General features: G+C 36.2%; 1 protein-coding gene across 2 annotated transcripts in view; it reads left to right on the top strand.

Moving 5' to 3' along the window:
* The first annotated feature begins 420 nt into the window (after positions 1–420).
* The window catches only part of LOC106057724 (sodium- and chloride-dependent glycine transporter 1-like), a 42,148-nt gene continuing 21,343 nt past the window's right edge, over positions 421–21,225 (top strand). Inside the window, exons 1-5 of one of the 2 annotated variants that reach the window (XR_008779092.1) lie at positions 421–857; positions 6,447–6,578; positions 7,952–8,237; positions 10,388–10,520; positions 12,952–13,067. Coding sequence is in view for 1 of the 2 variants with exons in the window: in XM_056036949.1 (XP_055892924.1) it covers positions 551–857; positions 6,447–6,578; positions 7,952–8,237; positions 10,388–10,520; positions 12,952–13,067 (974 nt within the window). In the remaining variant the exon portion in view is untranslated. The remainder of the gene's footprint in view (positions 858–6,446; positions 6,579–7,951; positions 8,238–10,387; positions 10,521–12,951; positions 13,068–21,225) is intronic. The other variant, XM_056036949.1, reaches the window with a different exon arrangement.

A 21,225-nucleotide genomic window follows, 5' to 3' on the forward strand; every position in this document is an offset into this window, starting at 1 on the left:
ATCTACAACCCACGTCACAGCTTCTCACTACATCCAACGTCACAGCTTCACAGCTTTATCTAACGTCACAGCTTCACACCTACATCCAACGTCAAAGATTCACAGCTTTATCCAACGTCACAGATCTTCATCCCCTAGTAATTATTACAAAGCTTATGTCAACTCACTCTGTCTGTTTGGTACAAATCTCGCTTTTTCAATGGCATGCACAAAAAAAATGGCTAAAAGTCTCAGCAAATAATTACCCACCTTCGCCATCAAATAGTTCCTCCTATGTTACGACTACTATGAATAGCATTCCATATCGAAATGAACACTGTGAACTTTGAACTCACTTCCACCCCTTTCCACTCCGTCCCTTTTAACTTCTAGAAGTTCTTTTTTTTTTTTTTTTTCAAAAACTGGTTTTTAAATTAGATTATAATAGAAGGACTGGGACATCAGATCTACATTTGATATTGATATTATAGCTGTTGACATGGTCTTTCCTTAAAACTCCGTTGACACTAGAGATATCACCAGCTTCTTATCCGTTTCGTATGTGTCCAAGATGACCAGCGGCCAGCAAGAAGTCAGCACTTCAGAGTCCAGCACACTGACCACGATCGGGGACAACGGAGGCTCAGACATGGACAGCCCGGAGGATATTAAGACACTGCTGGACGAGGAATCGGTAGTGGTCAGTGTTAGTCCTCACAACCAAAGTGTCGAAGACAGAGAGAGTGATGAAAGCAAGGATCCAAACCCGAGGCACACGTGGGCCAGGAAACTGGAGTATACTTTATCCGTCATTGGGTATTGTGTCGGTATGAGTAACGTGATACGATTCCCTTATCTGTGTGTTCGTAATGGCGGAGGTAAGTATTAAGCACTTTTCATTCAAATACATCCATCCATAGACATAAATAAATATAGACTGGCCGAAGGAAGTAACTTCATGTAACTTGAAAACATGTATATCTATTGTATTCGGATTTCCGAATTATGAAAAATTGCATGATCTTCATTCCTAGAGATTAAACAAAACACTAGTGAAAATATTGTAATACTTATATAGGTTATGTCTGAAATAGATATGAATACTTAACTTTATACTGCTCATAAATGCTGTATAATAAAGTACACAAAATTGCAAGTCACAAATTTTCGTTTCATAAAACTCTTTAATCGGCCATGCATCCATCGCACTATACAAGTGTATTTTATAAAAGTTATATAAGTTCTGCATTGATCACTGACCTATATTTTCTTTTCGCCCACGTTAATCACGTGCTAAAGGCAAGTCCACGGAAAGGACTTAATACAAGCAAAATAAAAAAAAAATACTTAAAAAAACACAACAAAGCTTTTATTAAATGTATCAATTACTGTGGATCAGTCATGCAATTAAATTTGTAATAGAACTAGACTATCAATAATAAATTAGTTTGATTAGAAATATTTTTTTACCAATTGTTTTTAGTTAGCAAAATTTCATGCTTTTAGCTTTCTCAATACGCTATTATCCCATCACTTATCTGGACCAGTTGGAAATGAAAGGGAGGGGGGGGGGGAGAAAGAACGGGGTATCTGGGTGATCGCTTTTTAAATGTATTTTTTTTTTTAAAAGGGAACGACCAGAATTTGAAATAGAGGGCTAAGGCATTTTCAGGCTTCTCTAGCCAACGCGGTAACCACTCTGCTAGCAAAGAGTCTATGAGCATGGAAGATTGTATAGTTATCTATTGCTTAATCCAAGATTGGGTGTGGGAGAAATAACCTGTACAGACCTTTTACCATACAGACAGATTGAGTTTATATAAACTTTGTAATACTTTTTTTTAAAGCTAATATTAAGCGTAGTTGTATTTTAATCAGCCATGTTATTAAAATTGTAATAGATCTAGACTAACAATAATAAATCTGTGCTATTAGAAATATTTGTACCCAGTGGCGTCACTAAGGTGGGTGTCACCCGGTGCGGTCAGCTCAGGGTGTCACCCCTCCCCCCCCCTTAAGAAATCCTGTTTTTTTTCCGTTGTTTGTTGAACTGTGATACATGTCTTTTATATTTACCCAACGTTTTTTTTAATTGTTGAACAACTTTTCAATTTTTACAATTTATCTATAGTTCATTAGCTTGATCAAAGATAATGTCTTTCAGGATTTAATTTTTAATAAATTGCCCGTTGTGAAAGTGTCGTTTGTTCCGTTGACTCAAAAAGATTTTAATTTTAAAAAATCCTTTTTTCACACTTTGTCAATATTTTAAAGATAGGCCTAGTCGTTGTTGATATAGTCACAAAATGTCAAATTTTCTGCTTTTATAGAAACAGTCCGTGCAATATATCCTTCCATTGTTTTTCTTCTTTACATCAATCATAGCAACGACTTCCATGTCAATTTTATTTGTAGCTGGATGAGCTTGTTTTCCAATTTTCCAATCCAAATAAAATCTTCATGCATCTTAAGTCACAAATTTCTATTTCATTTCTATACAATAAGTTGAAAATAGTCGATAACAAAAGAATATTTTTTTTTTTTGGCCACTAAAAGACTAACGCGTCCCAATTAGGAAGAATCAGAACCATTCTTTTGACAACTGGCGTACTTTTCCTTTTGCCCCTTCGTAAATCGTGTGAAATTGGCACACGCCAAAAAGAAAAATCCCCTAAAATAGTGAAGTATATTATCCGACTGACACATTGTAATATTTCCTTCATCTTGGCTAAAGCTTATTTTATAGATAAATGAAATTACATCATCATCTTCAGAAATCTAAATGGCCACGTATTTACTTTCCTATTCTAAAAAAAATAACTTAATTACAAGTGAGATTTCAATAATATTGTATGCCTTAAGTATATCATGATTCGTTAAACAATGACTATTGGTTGGCATGATATTACGGTGCTGGCTACGAATTTAAAGAAAATTCAATTAAAACAGTTTTTAAAAAATCAAAAACAGTGGTCGTATACATACATGTAGCTGGTATACATCCGAAAGAAAGGTTTCGCGTTCTCCTTGAGATATTAAGTGTGATATAACATTTTGAAAAATTGATAGAATTTCATTAAAAAATTTATAAAAAATATTTTTACGTCGAAATGACAAAAACAGTTTATAGATCTATTTAATAATTGTGAATCACATGTTCCAATATTTAGCCACTGTCATTTTATTTTTTTAAAATTGTCAGTTATTCCCAAAGTGCATTTTTTTAACATGGGTGTCACCCCCTAACGGGTGTCAACCGGTGCGGACCGCACCCCCCGTACCTTCCTAGTGACGCCAAAGAATCCCAATATCAAGTACTTCGATCGTGTCTACAACAAAAGACAAAAGTCAAGTTAGCACAATTTCTGAAGCTTCTTAACCTTAATTAAAAACTATGAATTAAAAATTGATGAATTCCAGTGGTTATATTACAATGAACAGTGTAAATGATCATGACCTATATACAACTTCTCAATAACCTTGACTGTTCAACAGTATTATATAGTCTGGACGTGGATGCGTTAACCTGTTTGTCTTGTGTATTAGTGTAAATGAAAGTATAATCTGAATAAACAAACAAAAAAAAATCATAACAAAAAAAAAACATTGATAATGCTTGTAACGTTGCTGATATTTTTAATGTGTTAATTATATTCACATAACTCTACTTCGATGGTCCCTGGAGTGAATTGAACACAAGCTTCAGTCATTGGACCAGACGACAAACAATACAATACATGATCTTGATTAGCATATTTACTCTTGATCTGGCTTATCTGATTTTGTTCTTGCTTATCTGATCTTGATATGGTTTATCCGATCTTGATATGGCTTATCAGCTCTAAAAGTTCCCCTTTCAGACCTTGCGATCTATACATCTATATGATGTAAAGGTCATTTTTTTTTGTGGTCACGGTTAACGAGGGTGTCATGTGGCCAGCACAACAACCAACCTCTTTTACTTTTCCCAACCAATGTCAGATACCCATTAGAGATGGGTGGACTCAGAGATGCCCTAATGATCCCGAAATAAAAAAATCACAGACTTCAATAGGATTTGAGCAAGGGACCACCGGTTTGTTAGCCAAGCGCTTAACCACTCAGCCACCTCACCTCAGCTCTAGATATGACTTATCTGCTTTTCATATAACTTAATTGGTCTTGATTGGTTTATTTGCTCATGTTTATCTGCTGTCTCTGTGGATTTTTTTCTGCTGTCTATATGGCTTTTTCTGCTGTTGATATGCTTATCTTCTCAAGTCATTCTGTAATATAAGACTCCTACAGTATACACATCACTAGGCTACTAGAGTCATACACCACATTTTAGTTTTGTCTAGACATCCAACGTTGTTCCTAGAGAAATGTCAAACGAAATACAAGCTGGTCTCGTAATGTCAATTTAGTCAACTGCAACGTAACGGATGACTGGCTTAAAACATGTACACGTAACTTTCTGTTTTAAAACTTATAACAGTGAGGCCCAAACTTTGCCAGTCTGAGGACATATACATTCTGGTCTGGGGACATATACATTCTGGTCTGGGGACATATACATTCTGGTCTGGGGACATATACAGTTCGATCTGGGGACATATACATTCTGGTCTGGGGACATATACATTCTGGTCTGGGGACATATACATTCTGGTCTGGGGACATATACAGTTCGATCTGGGGACATATACATTCTGGTCTGGGGACATATACAGTTCGATCTGGGGACATATACATTCTGGTCTGGGGAGATATACATTCTGGTCTGGGGACATATGCATTCTGGTCTGGTGACATATACATTCCGATCTGAGGACATATACATTCTGGTCTGGGGACATATACATTCTGGTCTGGGGACATATACATTCCGATCTGAGGACATATACATTCTGGTCTGGGGACATATACATTCCGATCTGGGGACATATACATTCTGGTCTGGGAACATATACATTCTGGTCTGGGGACATATACATTCTGATCTGGGGACAAATACATTCCGATCTCAGGACATATACATTCTGGTCTGGGAACATATACATTCTGGTCTGGGAACATATACATTCTGGTCTGGGAACATATACATTCTGGTCTGGGGACATATACATTCTGATCTGGGGACAAATACATTCCGATCTCAGGACATATACATTTTGGAAAATTGTAGACGAGTATCAATAATGCAAAACATCGAGAGTCCAACCGGAAGCGATCCTCTGCATCTGCATCATGCATTATGGGTATAAAATAACAAGGGTCCAGATAGCACGGAGGCACAAGCCGTAAGTGACCTGCGGATGAAGCTTTGGCATCACTGTCCTAAAACATTAGCATATTTGTAATTGTTATTGTAACCGAATTAAGTGTGTAGAAATATTGCGCAGAATGGAACTATGGCTACAGAACTGCACATAAAAAGAAGAAAAAAAAAACACGTTAAGCATTTGGCTCTGAACAATAATTGAAACCATATATGTTCAAAGAATTTGTTTTTTTTGTTGTTGTTGCTGTATTTGAATATGTCTAGTTAAATCTGGGTTTATTTCTGGACGTAGGAGTTGGATAGAAGAAACCGGAGCTCCAAATTTGTGTGTGTGGGTGGTTGGTGGAGGTCGGAGGGTGAGAGGTTTTAAGGGGGTGGAAGGGTGGTAGAGGGGTAGGGAGGGAAGAGTCAGACCACCTGGTAAAACTAGCAACAAAAATTACTTCTATTACCAAACACGTACGCGTTTTGTTGAACAAGCGAATCCTGAAAAAAACTGAATTTCTCAATATTTATCTTTGAAATCTGTTCTTTGTTGTCCTGCAGCAAGAAGTATTTCATGAGGAAACAATTTTCAATGACACCGCCCGTTGCTTTTGCTGGTCTAGCAATCACCAAAAGCGCGTGGGTTCTATTACCCATGAGTCTTTGAGAATATCGCCAAGCAATAAGTTCAGATGTGATCATGAGATAACTTTGTTTGCGCTGTTGCTGCTCGCGCAGCGTCTCTGGAAGAATTTGAATGACGGCGTGTCAGGAATGTCGAAGGATGGGTAGAGTTAAATTGTAATGATAACCTCTTAGAATTCGGATAGGTGGTAGAGAGTTAAATTTGAATGTGATAGGAGGGGGAGAGTTAATAATGAACGGGGCTGAACAGTTCTAGGCGTAGTAGTGCTTTCCATTCACTTTGCAGACTAGCTGCTTCTTGACCTTAACTAGCCTTCGACTTAAATCCTTCTGCTCAATTCGGCGCATTCATCCTAAATTTATCTCCGTTGAGATCGATCCCTAAAATTATTTTTTTTTTTACCTATATACACTTTTGTTACTATAATAATAAGACATGGTCTTGATGTCATAAGTGCGATGCTTATAGAGGTAATTGTATCATAACCCATTACCTACTCTTCAATATATTCAGATACATATTAGAGGCCGCCAAAACTATCACATTGCTAACGATTTCAAATATTTGTTTCAGGCGCCTTCTTGATCCCATATTTTATTTGCTTGACTGTTTGTGGGATTCCGCTCTTCTTCATGGAGGTTGGTCTTGGCCAGTTCATGTCTAGAGGAGCTCTCCACGTCTGGAACATCTGTCCATTATTCAAAGGTATGCTTCCTTTTACATTAACTGGTAGGCTACTTAGCATCAAGACAGTGGAGATATTTCATTTAGTTTCTGTTATAAATATGCTATATAGGTCATAGCTGGTTCTGTGGTACCACGTCACATTCTGCCATCTTCCTTAATTCTCGGACTTATTAGTTTATAATGAAAATGATGGTGATATAATGATAATGATGATGATGATAATGATGATAATGACAATGATGATAATGATGATAATGACAATGATGATGATGATAATGATAATGATAATGATGATAATGACAATGATGATGATGATAATGATAATGATGATAATGACAATGATAATGACGATGATGATATTGACAACAAGTTTGATAATGACAATGACGATGCTAATAAAAATGATGATGATGATGACATAATGATAATAACAATGATGATGATGATAATGTTAATGATGATAATGATAATGACAATGATGATAATGACAATGATGATAATGACAATGATGATAATGACAATGATGATAATGATAATGATAATGATGATGATGATGATGATGACAATGATGATGATATTGACAACGATGATGATAATGACAATGATGATGCTAATAAAAATTATGATGATAATGACATAATGATAATGACAATGATGATGATGATAATGACAATGATAATACTGATGATAATGACAATGATGATGATGATGATAATGACAATGACAATGACGATGATGATAATGATAATGGTGATAATGATAATGACAATAATGATGATATTGACAACGATGATGATAATGACAATGATAATGACAATGATACTGCTAATGAAAATGATGATGATAATGACATAATGATAATGACAATGATGATGATGATAATGATAATGGTAATGACAATGATGATAATGATAATGATGATAATGAAAATGACGATGATGATAATGATAATGACAATGATGATGATATTGACGATGATGATAATGATGATGATGATGCTAATAAAAATGATGATGATAATGACATAATGATAATGACAATGATGATGATGATAATGATAATGATGATGATGATAATGATGATGATGATAATGATAATGACAATGATGATAATGATAATGACAATGATGATAATGATAATGATGATAATGACAATGATGATGATGATAATTACAATGACAATGACGATGATGATGATGATGATAATGAAAATGACAATGATGATAATATTGACAACGATGATGATAATGACAATGATGATGCTAATAAAAATGATGATGATAATGACATAACGATGCTAATAACAATGATGATGATAATAACAATGATGATGATAATAACAATGATGATGATAATGACAATGATGATGATAATTGTTGAACAATTTCCCAGGTCTCGGCATCTCCATGAACGTTCTGTCCGGACTGAGCCAATGGTACTTCAGCATTATATTCGCCTACGTCTTGGTTTACCTGGCCAACTCTGTCCGGTCTCCTCTCCCGTGGACGCAGTGTGGACAGGAGTGGAACAGCATTCACTGCATCCCGCCCGGAAGCAGCGCTCAGGATTATGGGAGAAATGCTAATTCCAGCGAGATGCTCTTGAACGCAAGCGCCCATTGGATGAATTCTTCTAGCACCGGAAACATGTCGTCGTCTGCAAGCCGTGAATTCTGGCTGTAAGTTGATTACGTTATATGTTACCTTCACTTATCTCTTGGTGTTTTGAACCGTGGGGCACCACCCATGATCTGTGTACCGACTTTCTCCATACTTCAATAACAGACTCGTCCATGAATCAATCAAAAAAATAATTAACTATTAATTAGATGTGGTTAATTATTTTGTTTGATAATGAAAAAAGGGAAATAATTTACAATATTGAAAAATATGGCTTTAAGTGTGGAGTTCTTCTCCTATATATTTTATTTCAAGTACCCCATTAAATGTTGCTTGTTTAGAGTTTCACTAGCACTTTCATTACGTCCCTTAAAATGTTTTTTTTTAAATTTATGACTATATTTTATACCTTTGTCAGCTATTGCCATAGAGCAGAGGCTCTCAAATGTTTTTTTGACCTGGGGACCCCTTTATATATTCAAAACTTTCCCACGTCCCCTAAGTGAAAAAGCTAAATAAATGCATAGTATATAAATTAGTCCGTTAAAGACTAGTACGTAACTGCGATTTGATTATTATTATTAAAATTATCTGATCGTATAAACTGGTTTTTAGCGAAGAAGTACTTTTAATTATTTACAATATTAATATTTCTGCCGACCACTAACGTTCGTCTCACGGACCCCCTGGGGTCTGCGGACCACAGTTTGAGAACCACTGTTATAGAGTATAGACTATTCAGTCAAATGTCTGTGGCAATAACTCGTAACTTTGTTAGCTTCACCCCTGAATTCACGGATATTGGCGGCCCTTTCAGCCTTGACTCCATCGGTCAAGTATCGTTAGGATGATACAAATAAAATATACAATAAAGTCTTTAAAAAAAGCTTATCAAAGGGAGGGGAAAATCTATCTATCTATCTATCTATCTATCTATCTATCTATCTATCTATCTATCTATCTATCTATCTATCTATCTATCTATCTATCTATCTATCTATCTATCTATCTATCTACCTGTCTATCTGTCTGTCTGTCTATCTATCTATCTATCTATCTATCTATCTATCTATCTATCTATCTATCTATCTATCTATCTATCTATCTATCTATCTATCTATCTATCTATCTACCTGTCTATCTACCTGTCTATCTATCTATCTATCTATCTATCTTGTTATCTATCTATCTATCTATCTATCTATCTATCTATCTATCTATCTATCTATCTATCTATCTATATCTATCTGTGGACGGGAGTGTCTCTCCAAAATAGGGCTCCACAGCCACACGAGGAAGTGTGCTTTGAGATGAACCATAGTCGTTCTACGACTGAAGGAGGCCAATGAGAGAGAATATCTATCTATCTATCTATCTATCTATCTATCTATCTATCTATCTATCTATCTATCTATCTATCTATCTATCTATCTATCTATCTATCTATCTATCTATCTATCTATCTATCTATCTCTATACATTATATATATATATATATATATATATATATATATATATATATATATATATATATATATATATATATGCTGTAAGATTTATTTCTCTTTTCGATATCCAACAAGATTAATGGATTGCACTATTTAATGAACTAATTGGTTTATTTAAACAAACAAAAAACGATTCATGTCAAGTGTTCAGCAAGTGTTTGCGAGAAATAACGTGTTCAAAATTTGTACCAGACAGACACAAAAAGAGTCAGCTGATATAAGGTTTGTAACAAAAAAAAAAAGAGCAGTAACATCTCCCTCTGTAGCTTTGGGGACGATGATGTAACCTTATTTGTCTGTGTGGGTAAATGTTTAAGAGGATGTTATGTAGCCAGCTCAATGACCCACTGTCTTTTTTTACTTTCAATATCCCATTAGAGATGTGAGATTAAAAGAACGCCCTAAAATCCCACGTTTAAAAATCCCCAGCCTTTAACGGGATTCGGACTCAAAGGCAGTAAGTTTAAAATGTTTACTTTATCCATCATTTTTTTTATTTTAATATATTGAGCAACGCCCCCCTTTTTTTCTGAGCCTCGCTGTCAACGCGAAAGTTACGTGGGGTAACTCTAGTCCGACTTGCAAAAATAAAAAGAGTGATCTTTCCATGACTTTTTGTAGTGTTTCGCACGGTTAGGCTACGAAGAGAATTATATATATATAGATGTTCTCAACTTTGTGTTTGTGTTTGTCTTCTGTAGACGCTACGTCCTGCAACTCTCTCCTGGCCTGGAAGACATGGGTGGCTTGGTCTGGTACACGACGCTGGCCCTGTTCATCTCTTTTGTGCTCACATTTGTCTGCATCATCAAAAGTATACGCTCTGTAGGCAAGGTGAGTCAACAACTTTTGTTTAGTCACAACTTATGTTGATTCACAACTTCCTCTCCTGCTAAGAGCAGTCTACAATTTTTCAACAAAGAACAGGACAAACACCTCTGTTAAATTACAATCTGATCAAAATAAATTCCACACAACTCCCCCTTTGTAGACACTGCGCCCACCCTTATGAAACCGTAAACCATATCCTCTTTGAATGCCCCTTCCAAATCCACCTTAGACAGGCCCCACTACCACTACAGCCTAACATATCCCAACATCCTGTACGGTAATGCTGAACAACTGAAGAAAACAGCACACTATTTTTCCTTGGCACAGTCTGCAAAAGAGCTCACAACTCAGCAGCAATAAAGCTGGCTAGAAGAAGAAGAAGTTTATTTATAACTTATGTTTAGTCACAACTTTTGTTAATTCATAACTATGTTTAGTCACAAATTTTGTTTATTTACAACTATGTTTAGTCAAAACGTTTGTATATTCACAACTTTTGTTTATTCACAATTATGTTTAGTCAAAACCATAGACATAAATAAATATAGACTGGAAGTAGGAAGTTATTTTTATTTGGGGGGAGTCAATATGTTTTATGTACTATATCTATGTGAAAAAAAAATGGCGGCGATTGAGCTATAAATTCTAGGACTAATATTTCAGCCAATATATACCTTTGATCTTTAGTTTTGAAAAGTGCAAAACTGCCATATTCCCAATATTTTGTCTTTGTTTTATAATCATAGACATAGGCAAATATATATAGGTTTGTGATGTGGATCTACAAACTGATCTTTTCCCAAATATTTCCGATAATAATTTGTTCTTTATCGTCCAGTCTATATATATATGTCTATGAGTCAAAACGTTTGTATATTCACAACTTTTGTTTATTCACAACTTTGTTGTTTAGTCAAAACTTTTGTTTTGTCACAAAGCGTGTTTATTCATAACTTTTCCTTTTTCCCCCCAACCATTCTCTTTTAGAAACAACTTCGATTGACAACCTTTAAGCAGAGGCGTAGTGATAAGCGTGCCGTTTTGGCGCTGACAGCCTTGGCGCGTGATGTTCTGGCGATAATTTATTAACGCAACACTTTTTTTTTTTTTATAAACGTTTGACTATTTCCTATGGATAGCTGCGTGTCCGCTGGAGACTGTCGTGTCGATGGTCCCGGGTTTGAACCCTGTCCTCCGCCTTCCCTTTCTCTGTGGGAGGTTTGAGCTAGGATGTAATAATCTTCAATTCTGAAGGAACATTTGAAACCTGTCAAAGAAACTATGAAAGGTTGGAGACCAGGAGATCGACATGCCCCCCCCCCCTTTAAATAAATAAAATAAATATAATGTGTTGTAGTGTATTAAGTGTTTTATGACCTTCATCGAAATTCTCTTTTTTTTTTTTTACTTGCATCGACATTCTCTTATTATTGTTGGAGATACCATCAATTAAAAATAAACAGAGAGATAGAGCTTTTACTTTTTACCAACTAATGTCAGATACCCATTAGAGCCAGTTAGACTCAGAGGCGCCCTAAAGATCCCAAAATTAAAATTCGAACCCGTGACCTCACATATTAATAAAAGTCAAAGTTGATTGGTTTGTTATAGAAGCTCTTCAATCTTTTGTCAAGATGTATGTAAAGATTCAAGCTATCCGCCTACAGTCAGTTGGACTAGCTGCCTGGAGCTACTACCCAACTCGCTTCCGTAACTATTGTCAACTATCGATGTGGTCTTCTAAACTAACTTGTATTTTTCATTCCATCACGTCAGGCATTAAGAAATGCTTGATCAATACAACTTATAAAACAATATCTCAGGGAAGTCTAGAAGGTTGGACATGCAGCACAATTAGAAGATGTATCTCTTGAGAACTAGCTTTAAAAAATGCTAATATTACGACCTATTGAGCTAACATTTAAAAATTGTTTAGTCTATTTGTTCTACTGTTTGGGACCCTCTCAACTCAAGGAAACATTAAGAAACTGGAACAGACACAAAATAGAGCAGTGAGATTCATAAAAAAACGAATATTCATATTTGACTAGAGTAACACCTTTAGTAAAATCACTAAATTCAGGATAGATGACTCAAAAGTAAGGTAGCAATTATACATAAAACACAGAACCATAATCTTCAAGTACAAAAACAAAATTTAATAAAATACTATGAAAGACACAAAGATAAAGGCACATTCCTCGTCCCGTATGCTAGGACAAATTTGTACAAATACTCCTTCTTCCTTAGCGCTATAAGAGCATGGAATGTGTTGCCTGAACTAGCCAGGAAAACCAGTGACTTGGCAGAATTTAGGCATGACTGAATGCATGACGCGTAGGACGTAATCATCTTCTTTTTTGAAGTAACTTCTGTATTATATAAGATAATATAAGATATTGTGATGCCCTAATCGACACCTCTCCCTCCCTAGGTGGTGTATGTAACCGCCCTTCTCCCTTACATATTGATAACAGTGTTGATGATCAAAGGGCTGACTCTGACAGGCGCTGTAGAGGGAATCAAATTTTATGTTTTTCCTAATTTCAAGTAAGTAGTTTAATTAAGTAGACCAAGTGTAAGAATAAAAAAACCTAGTTCAAACCATTTGTAAGCCTCCATGCACTAAAGCTTCGCACTGGGATTAATCCCTTACAGCACGGTCCAGGTATCTGGCAGTGTTCTGTAGGGTTCGCTTGTCTCCGTAAAGAGTAAGACCCCCGCATACACCAGTTCTGTTTCAAGACTAGTGTTGTGTTTCTGAACACCCTGCATTCGTAGAATATGTGTTCTACTGTCTCGCCTTCTGTGTGGCAGTGTCGACATCTGGGATTCTAACGAAATAGGCTTCTATCGGACAGTGTCCAGTAAGGAATCGTGCCAAAACTGTCTGATCCTTTCTATCTAGCTGCTACCATTCGTTTATCTTATATAATACAGACGTATTTCTGTTTGAGCCTTTGAGAACCTTCCATACTTCTGATATCTGGTTGAATTTTACCGTAATCGCTTTTAAAAAGCATTTATTTAAAAAAAAAAAAGGGTGAACGACCTGAATTCGAACTCATGGCTCAAGCAACATACTAACCACTCTGATAGTCAGATGCTTATAACAATAGAGTATAGTTATCTGTTGTTTGTTTCAAACTTACTTTAAAAGCGGCGACCTTTAAAGGGGACTAATTTATTTATACCACCCATTCAGTCAAACACAATCTCTTTCCGTTGTCCGAGATACCAAACAGAATGATTAATTACCAATAGTTAATTGGTTAATAGTTAGTTATTAACAGTTTGATTGATTCTTGTGTTGTCAGTCGAAAGAAATAATTGTGTCAAATTTCAGCTTCATCCGAGATGTGGGTGTGGGAGAAATAACGTGCGCAAACTGTTTACCATAAAGACAGAGTGAGTTGCTTTAAGCTTTGTAAAAAATTCCTGTATCACTCGAACAAGGCTAACATCAATTGAAGAACTATTTAATAAAAGATGCCTTCCCAAAACACACGAAATTCTTAATTAAAGACAACCCGCAACCCTTAAACCACAGCGACATCAGATCTGGACCTAGTAGTTAGGGTTAGGGTTAGGGCAAAGTAAAAGTAGCAACAGTAACACAAACACTGAACCGTAGCTTAACAAATACAAAATACAATAAAATAGTCCGAAACAGACTAAGCACATTTCTTATTCCATATGCTAAGACAAATTCACCCAAGTGCGTTCTTTATACTTCAGTGCCATTATTAAAGCACGGAACGGGTTGCCTCAAACAGTCAAGAAAACTGATGACTTTGTCGCGTTTAAACTTCTCATTAACATGCATTATTATCTTATCTTATCTTATAAAAAAATGATGATTACGCCCTACGAGTGTTCCTAGGTCAATCTAGTCAAGCATGTTTACCAATGACTTAAATTCTGCCAAGTCACTGGTTTTCCTAGCTGGCTCAGGCAACCCATTCCATGCTCTAATAGCACTAGGGAAGAAGGAGCATTTGTACAAATTTGTCCCAGCAAATTAGCGCTAGCATAAGATTAAGTTGACACACGGATACGGCTAGGACGTTACCCTCCTTTGAAGGAACATCTGTTATTTATAGGATACGATAATCAAGGATAAAGATGTGATATATATATTAATCATTTTGAAAAGATTTTCAGATTTAAAAATAAAAAATGGCGCATAAATAATAAATAGCAAGGTTTTTTTGGGGTTACCGGTGTAGAGTACGAAAGTAGACCTATTTCTAATCTCTGCATTTCTTAATTAAACCATGATTAAACCACTGAATCTTTATTCCCCTTTTTAGCATTGTAGATTTAATTAAAAATCAATTTGTCAACAAAGACAAGATTTCTGTGGATAGCCAGCTCCGCGAGCTAAGGGGGGACTTGCCTGTGCAGTCACTCGACTTGTATGGTAGCTATGAGGCACTACGCCGGACGGCTAAGTTTCTTGCCAGAGCACTACGGGAGGACTAGTCCTTCCTGCTCTGATTTTTCAATAGGAGTTCATCTCAGGTGAATAGCCCTGAGTCAGAAAATGTCTTATACATAAACATATGACTTTGAAATGTAACCGAAATTTTAACGTAAAATTCAAATTAAAATAAAATATATGTATGTACTTATGGTACCACCGGATTTCAAAAGGAATATCTTCAGCTAATGGTTGAAATGTTATTTCAGTCATCAATAAGCTATTCAAATCAGATGTATGGTCATGTGATATGAACTCTTAACCACCTGTTCGCTCTTATTCCCTGACGTCTTGCCTGAGACCTATACGCTAAGACGTGCATAGGTCGTCAGTGCTGAAATGAAAACCCGTTAGAACTCTTTCTTTGAAAACCTGCCTAACTATGGCAATAAATGCGTGCAACCCAGTCTGATCAATCGTTACACCATTTGTATAATGTAAGCTGGGGCTTATAAATATTGCGTTAGTAAATAGAGCGCATGTAAATAGAGCGCATGTAAATATAGCGCATGTAAATATGGCGCATGTAAATATGGCGCATGTAAAAGTAGCGCAAGTAAAAGTAGCGCATGTAAATATGGCGCATGTAAAAGTAGCGCATGTAAATAGAGCGCATGTAAATATGGCGAATGTAAATACAGCGCATGTAAATATGGCGCATGTAACAGTAGCGCATGTAAATAAAGCGCATGTAAATATAGCGCATGTAAATATGGCGCATGTAAATATAGCGCATGTAAATATGGCGCATGTAAAACTAGCGCATGTAAATAGAGCGCATGTAAATAGAGCGCATGTAAATAGAGCGCATGTAAATATAGCGCATGTAAATATGGCGCATGTAAATATAGCGCATTTAAATACGGCGCATGTAAATATAGTAAATATAGCGCATGTAAATATAGCGCATGCAAATATAGCGCATGTAAATATAGCGCATGTAAATATGGCGCATGTAAATATAGCGCATGTAAATATGGCGCATGTAAATATAGCGCATGTAAATATGGCGCATGTAAATATAGCGCATGTAAATATGGCGCATGTAAATATAGCGCATGTAAATATGGCGCATGTAAATATAGCGCATGTAAAATTAGCGCACTTCCGTTCGTATTGGGCGTAAACATCGTAAGATCATCTTCGTGTTAAGTAAGACGTCTTGTCGTGTTAAGACGTCTTGTCGAGTTAAATAAAACGTCTTGTCGTGTTAAGACGTCTTGTCGAGTGAAATAAAACGTCTTGTCGTGTTAAGACGTCTTGTCGAGTGAAATAAAACGTTTTGTCGTGTTAAGACGTCTTGTCGAGTTAAATAAAACGTCTTGTCGTGTTAAGTCGTCTTGTCGAGTGAAATAAAACGTCTTGTCGTGTTAAGACATCTTGTGGAGTGAAATAAAACGTCTTGTCGTGTTAAGTAAGACGTCTTGTCGTGTTGAGTAAGACGTCTTGTCGTGTTAAGTAAGATGTCTTGTCGTGTTGAGTAAGACGTCTTGTCGTGTTAAGACGTCTTGTCGTGTTAAGACGTCTTGTCTTGTTAAGTAAGGCGTCTTGTCGAGTTAAATAAAACGTCTGGTCGTGTTAAGACGTCTTGTCGAGTGAAATAAAGCATCTTGTCGTGTTAAGACGTCTTGTCGAGTTAAATAAAACGTCTTGTCGTGTTAAGACGTCTTGTCGAGTGAAATAAAACGTCTTGACGTGTTAAGACGTTTTGTCGAGTGAAATAAAACGTCTTGTCGTGTTAAGACGTCTTGTCGAGTTAAATAAAACGTCTTGTCGTGTTAAGTCGTCTTGTCGAGTGAAATAAAACGTCTTGTCGTATTAAGACATCTTGTGGAGTGAAATAAAACGTCTTGTCGTGTTAAGTAAGACGTCTTGTCGTGTTGAGTAAGACGTCTTGTCGTGTTAAGTAAGATGTCTTGTCGTGTTGAGTAAGACGTCTTGTCGTGTTAAGACGTCTTGTCGTGTTAAGACGTCTTGTCGTGTTAAGTAAGGCGTCTTGTCGAGTTAAATAAAACGTCTGGTCGTGTTAAGACGTCTTGTCGAGTGAAATAAAGCATCTTGTCGTGTTAAGACGTCTTGTCGAGTGAAATAAAGCATCTTGTCGTGTTAAGACGTCTTGTCGAGTTAAATAAAACGTCTTGTCGTGTTAAGACGTCTTGTCGAGTGAAATAAAACGTCTTGTCGTGTTAAGACGTCTTGTCGAGTGAAATAAAACGTCTTGTCTTGTTAAGACGTCTTGTCGAGTTAAATAAAACGTCTTGTCGTGTTAAGTCGTCTTGTCGAGTGAAATAAAACGTCTTGTCGTGTTAAGACATCTTGTGGAGTGAAATAAAACGTCTTGTCGTGTTAAGTAAGACGTCTTGTCGTGTTGAGTAAGACGTCTTGTCGTGTTAAGTAAGATGTCTTGTCGTGTTAAGTAAGGCGTCTTGTCGAGTTAAATAAAACGTCTGGTCGTGTTAAGACGTCTTGTCGAGTGAAATAAAGCATCTTGTCGTGTTAAGACGTCTTTTCGAGTGAAATAAAGCATCTTGTCGTGTTAAGACGTCTTGTCGAGTTAAATAAAACGTCTTGTCGTGTTAAGACGTCTTGTCGAGTGAAATAAAACGTCTTGTCGTGTTAAGACGTCTTGTCGAGTTAAATAAAACGTCTTGTCGTGTTAAGTCGTCTTGTCGAGTGAAATAAAACGTCTTGTCGTGTTAAGACATCTTGTGGAGTGAAATAAAACGTCTTGTCGTGTTAAGTAAGACGTCTTGTCGTGTTGAGTAAGACGTCTTGTCGTGTTAAGTAAGATGTCTTGTCGTGTTGAGTAAGACGTCTTGTCGTGTTAAGACGTCTTGTCGTGTTAAGAAGTCTTGTCGTGTTAAGTAAGGCGTCTTGTCGAGTTAAATAAAACGTCTGGTCGTGTTAAGACGTCTTGTCGAGTGAAATAAAGCATCTTGTCGTGTTAAGACGTCTTGTCGAGTGAAATAAAGCATCTTGTCGTGTTAAGACGTCTTGTCGAGTGAAATAAAGCATCTTGTCGTGTTAAGACGTCTTGTCGAGTGAAATAAAGCATCTTGTCGTGTTAAGACGTCTTGTCGAGTGAAATAAAGCATCTTGTCGTGTTAAGACGTCTTGTCGAGTGAAATAAAGCATCTTGTCTTGTTAAGACGTCTTGTCGAGTGAAATAAAGCATCTTGTCGTGTTAAGACGTCTTGTCGAGTGAAATAAAGCATCTTGTCGTGTTAAGACGTCTTGTCGAGTGAAATAAAGCATCTTGTCGTGTTAAGACGTCTTGTCGAGTGAAATAAAGCATCTTGTCGTGTTAAGACGTCTTGTCGAGTGAAATAAAGCATCTTGTCGTGTTAAGACGTCTTGTCGAGTGAAATAAAGCATCTTGTCGTGTTAAGACGTCTTGTCGAGTGAAATAAAGCATCTTGTCGTGTTAAGACGTCTTGTCGAGTGAAATAAAGCATCTTGTCGTGTTAAGACGTCTTGTCGAGTGAAATAAAGCATCTTGTCGTGTTAAGACGTCTTGTCGAGTGAAATAAAGCATCTTGTCGTGTTAAGACGTCTTGTCGAGTGAAATAAAGCATCTTGTCGTGTTAAATAAAACGACTTGTCTTGTTAAGTAAGACGTCTTGTCGAGTTCAGTAAGTCGCAACGTTTTGACATAAGAAAGTTGCGAAGATTTGCGTCTTGAAATGTCCAATTCAAAATGATATGAGTCGATTCATTGCACGCGCCTGTCGCCAAAACGGAGTACATTTTAAAGGTCTTCCTCAGGGAATAAATCATAAAACAAAGTCTCGTTCGCCTAATATTTTCTTTTTTGAAACCTAGTCACTATAAAGTCACAATATAGTCATTATATAGTCACTATAAAGTCACAATATAGTCATTATATAGTTACTATAAAGTCACAATATAGTCATTATATAGTCACTATAAAGTCACAATATAGTCATTATATAGTCACTATAAAGTCACAATATAGTCATTATATAGTCACTATAAAGTCACAATATAGTCATTATATAGTCACTATAAAGTCACAATATAGTCATTATATAGTCACTATAAAGTCACTATAAAGTCACTATAAAAACTTATATAGTCACTATAAAGTCATTATATAGTCATTATACAGTCTCTATAAAGTCACAATATAGTCATTATATAGTCACTATATAGTCACTATAAAGTCATTATATAGTCATTATACAGTCTCTATAAAGTCACAATATAGTCATTATATAGTCACTATAAAGTCACTATAAAGTCACTATATAGACATTATATAGTCACTATAAAGTCACTATAAAGTCACTATATAGTCATTATATAGTCACTATAAAGTCACTATATAGTCATTATATAGTCTCTATAAAGTCACAATATAGTCATTATATAGTCCCTATAAAGTCACTATATAGTCATTATATAGTCACTATAAAGTCACTATAAAGTCACTATATAGTCATTATATAGTCATTTTATTTGCTTAATGTTCAAAACTGGATATATAGCTACTATGAAAATATTTTTTTTGTCCCTTGAAAAGTAAATTTTACGCGTGCCCTTCAATTTGAGAACCGCTAGATTAGGGCTAGCCAATCACAGATGAGGACAAAAATTGGCAGAACTGATTTTTAGCCCAATCGATCTGCAAGTATGAGTTTGTTTTTTTGTTATTGCGGTCTGGCATCACCTCATTGACATGCAGGCAGAATCCAGTGCCATTTTAAAATTTCTTAATCATACATTAGACTTCACGAAGCAGGACGTTTTGGCGACGCCGTTTTGGCGACGCCGTTTTTGGCCCCGCCGTTTTGGCGCGAAGGTCGTTTTGGCGCGAAGGTCGTTTTGACGACGCCGTTTTGGCCCCGCCGTTTTGGGGCGAAGGTCGTTTTGGCTCGAGCCGTTTTGGCGACGGGGCGTTTTGGGGCGAAATACATTATGTACGTTTATTGTATTATTTCTTTTAAAAGAATTATTCATATCTATGTTTCGCATGAGACTTCATTATAAAATCTTTTTTTTTCGGCCATTGAGAGTTGTACATCCACATATCGAATGATGGCTCAGCTTTGTCACTACAGCGGCGGCACTTAAGGATGGTGGCCTTGCTTGACAGCAGTATTTAATGACGTGATTAGGAGTTAAACACCTTTTTACAAAGCTTAAATCAACTCACTCTGTCTGTTTGGTAAAATGTTTGTACATGCTATTTCTCCCACACTCACTCTCGGATCAAGTTGAAATTTTGCCCAATTATTTCTGTTACCTGACAACACAAGAATCAATAGAACAATTTAACCTATTAGGTACTTAACTATTGGTAATAAATTATTTTGTTTGGTATCTCGAACAAGGGAAGGAATTGTATTTGACTGAAGTGGTGGTATAAGCTGAATTAGTCCCCTTTATAGATCGTCGTCTGCGTGTTAGTGAACACAAACCTGAAAAATAGGACGAGACTATTGAAACAATTATTATACAATGTTCCATGTTCATTAGCTCTCCACTAGCAGAATGGTTACCGTGTTGGCTTGAGAAGTCTGACAAGACTTGAGCCATGAGTTTGAGTTCAGGTCGTTCTACTTTATTTTTATAAATGCTTTTTCTTGCTAATTAGTTTGTGTTTTTTTAGGCTTTTAATAAGAAATTGATCTTTTACAAAACAGTTAGATCAATTAGATAATCATTATATGACATCAGTTAGGCCAGGTTCACATCTAACTTCACCTTAACCTATCCCTTGGTCTGCTGGACCGTTGGGGCACCATACAAGATCCGTAAACCTTCTTTATCCATTCTTCTCTATCATTTGCCTTTGATAGAATTTCATTCTGATTTTCTTTCCTGAAAATATTGAAATCTGCCTTTTTTTACCTGCCTGGGTGGACCACTTCGGGGGGCCGATTTTGAGTTTGTGTTTCAACACAAACTGTCTTTGTAAGCTTGCAAAAAATATTTTCTTATGATCATGTATGTTGTAAAATTTCTTTTCGTACTTTTTTATATCGATATTTTATTCAAATTATGCTTACTTTTATAATAACACACAAGACAAACTTGTTATAGGATCCACGTCCTACTATATAATATATATCATACCTAGTCACTATTGGGACTTTGTATATAGATCTAGTTCATGTTCACTGTTCATTGTATTATACCTACCGCTGTGAATAAATTTGAAATTCATCGACGCAAATATAGGAGCATAGGTGGGTAGCCAGA

The sequence above is a fragment of the Biomphalaria glabrata genome, chromosome 7 (genome assembly GCF_947242115.1).
Source record: "Biomphalaria glabrata chromosome 7, xgBioGlab47.1, whole genome shotgun sequence".
NCBI lineage: Eukaryota > Metazoa > Mollusca > Gastropoda > Planorbidae > Biomphalaria > Biomphalaria glabrata.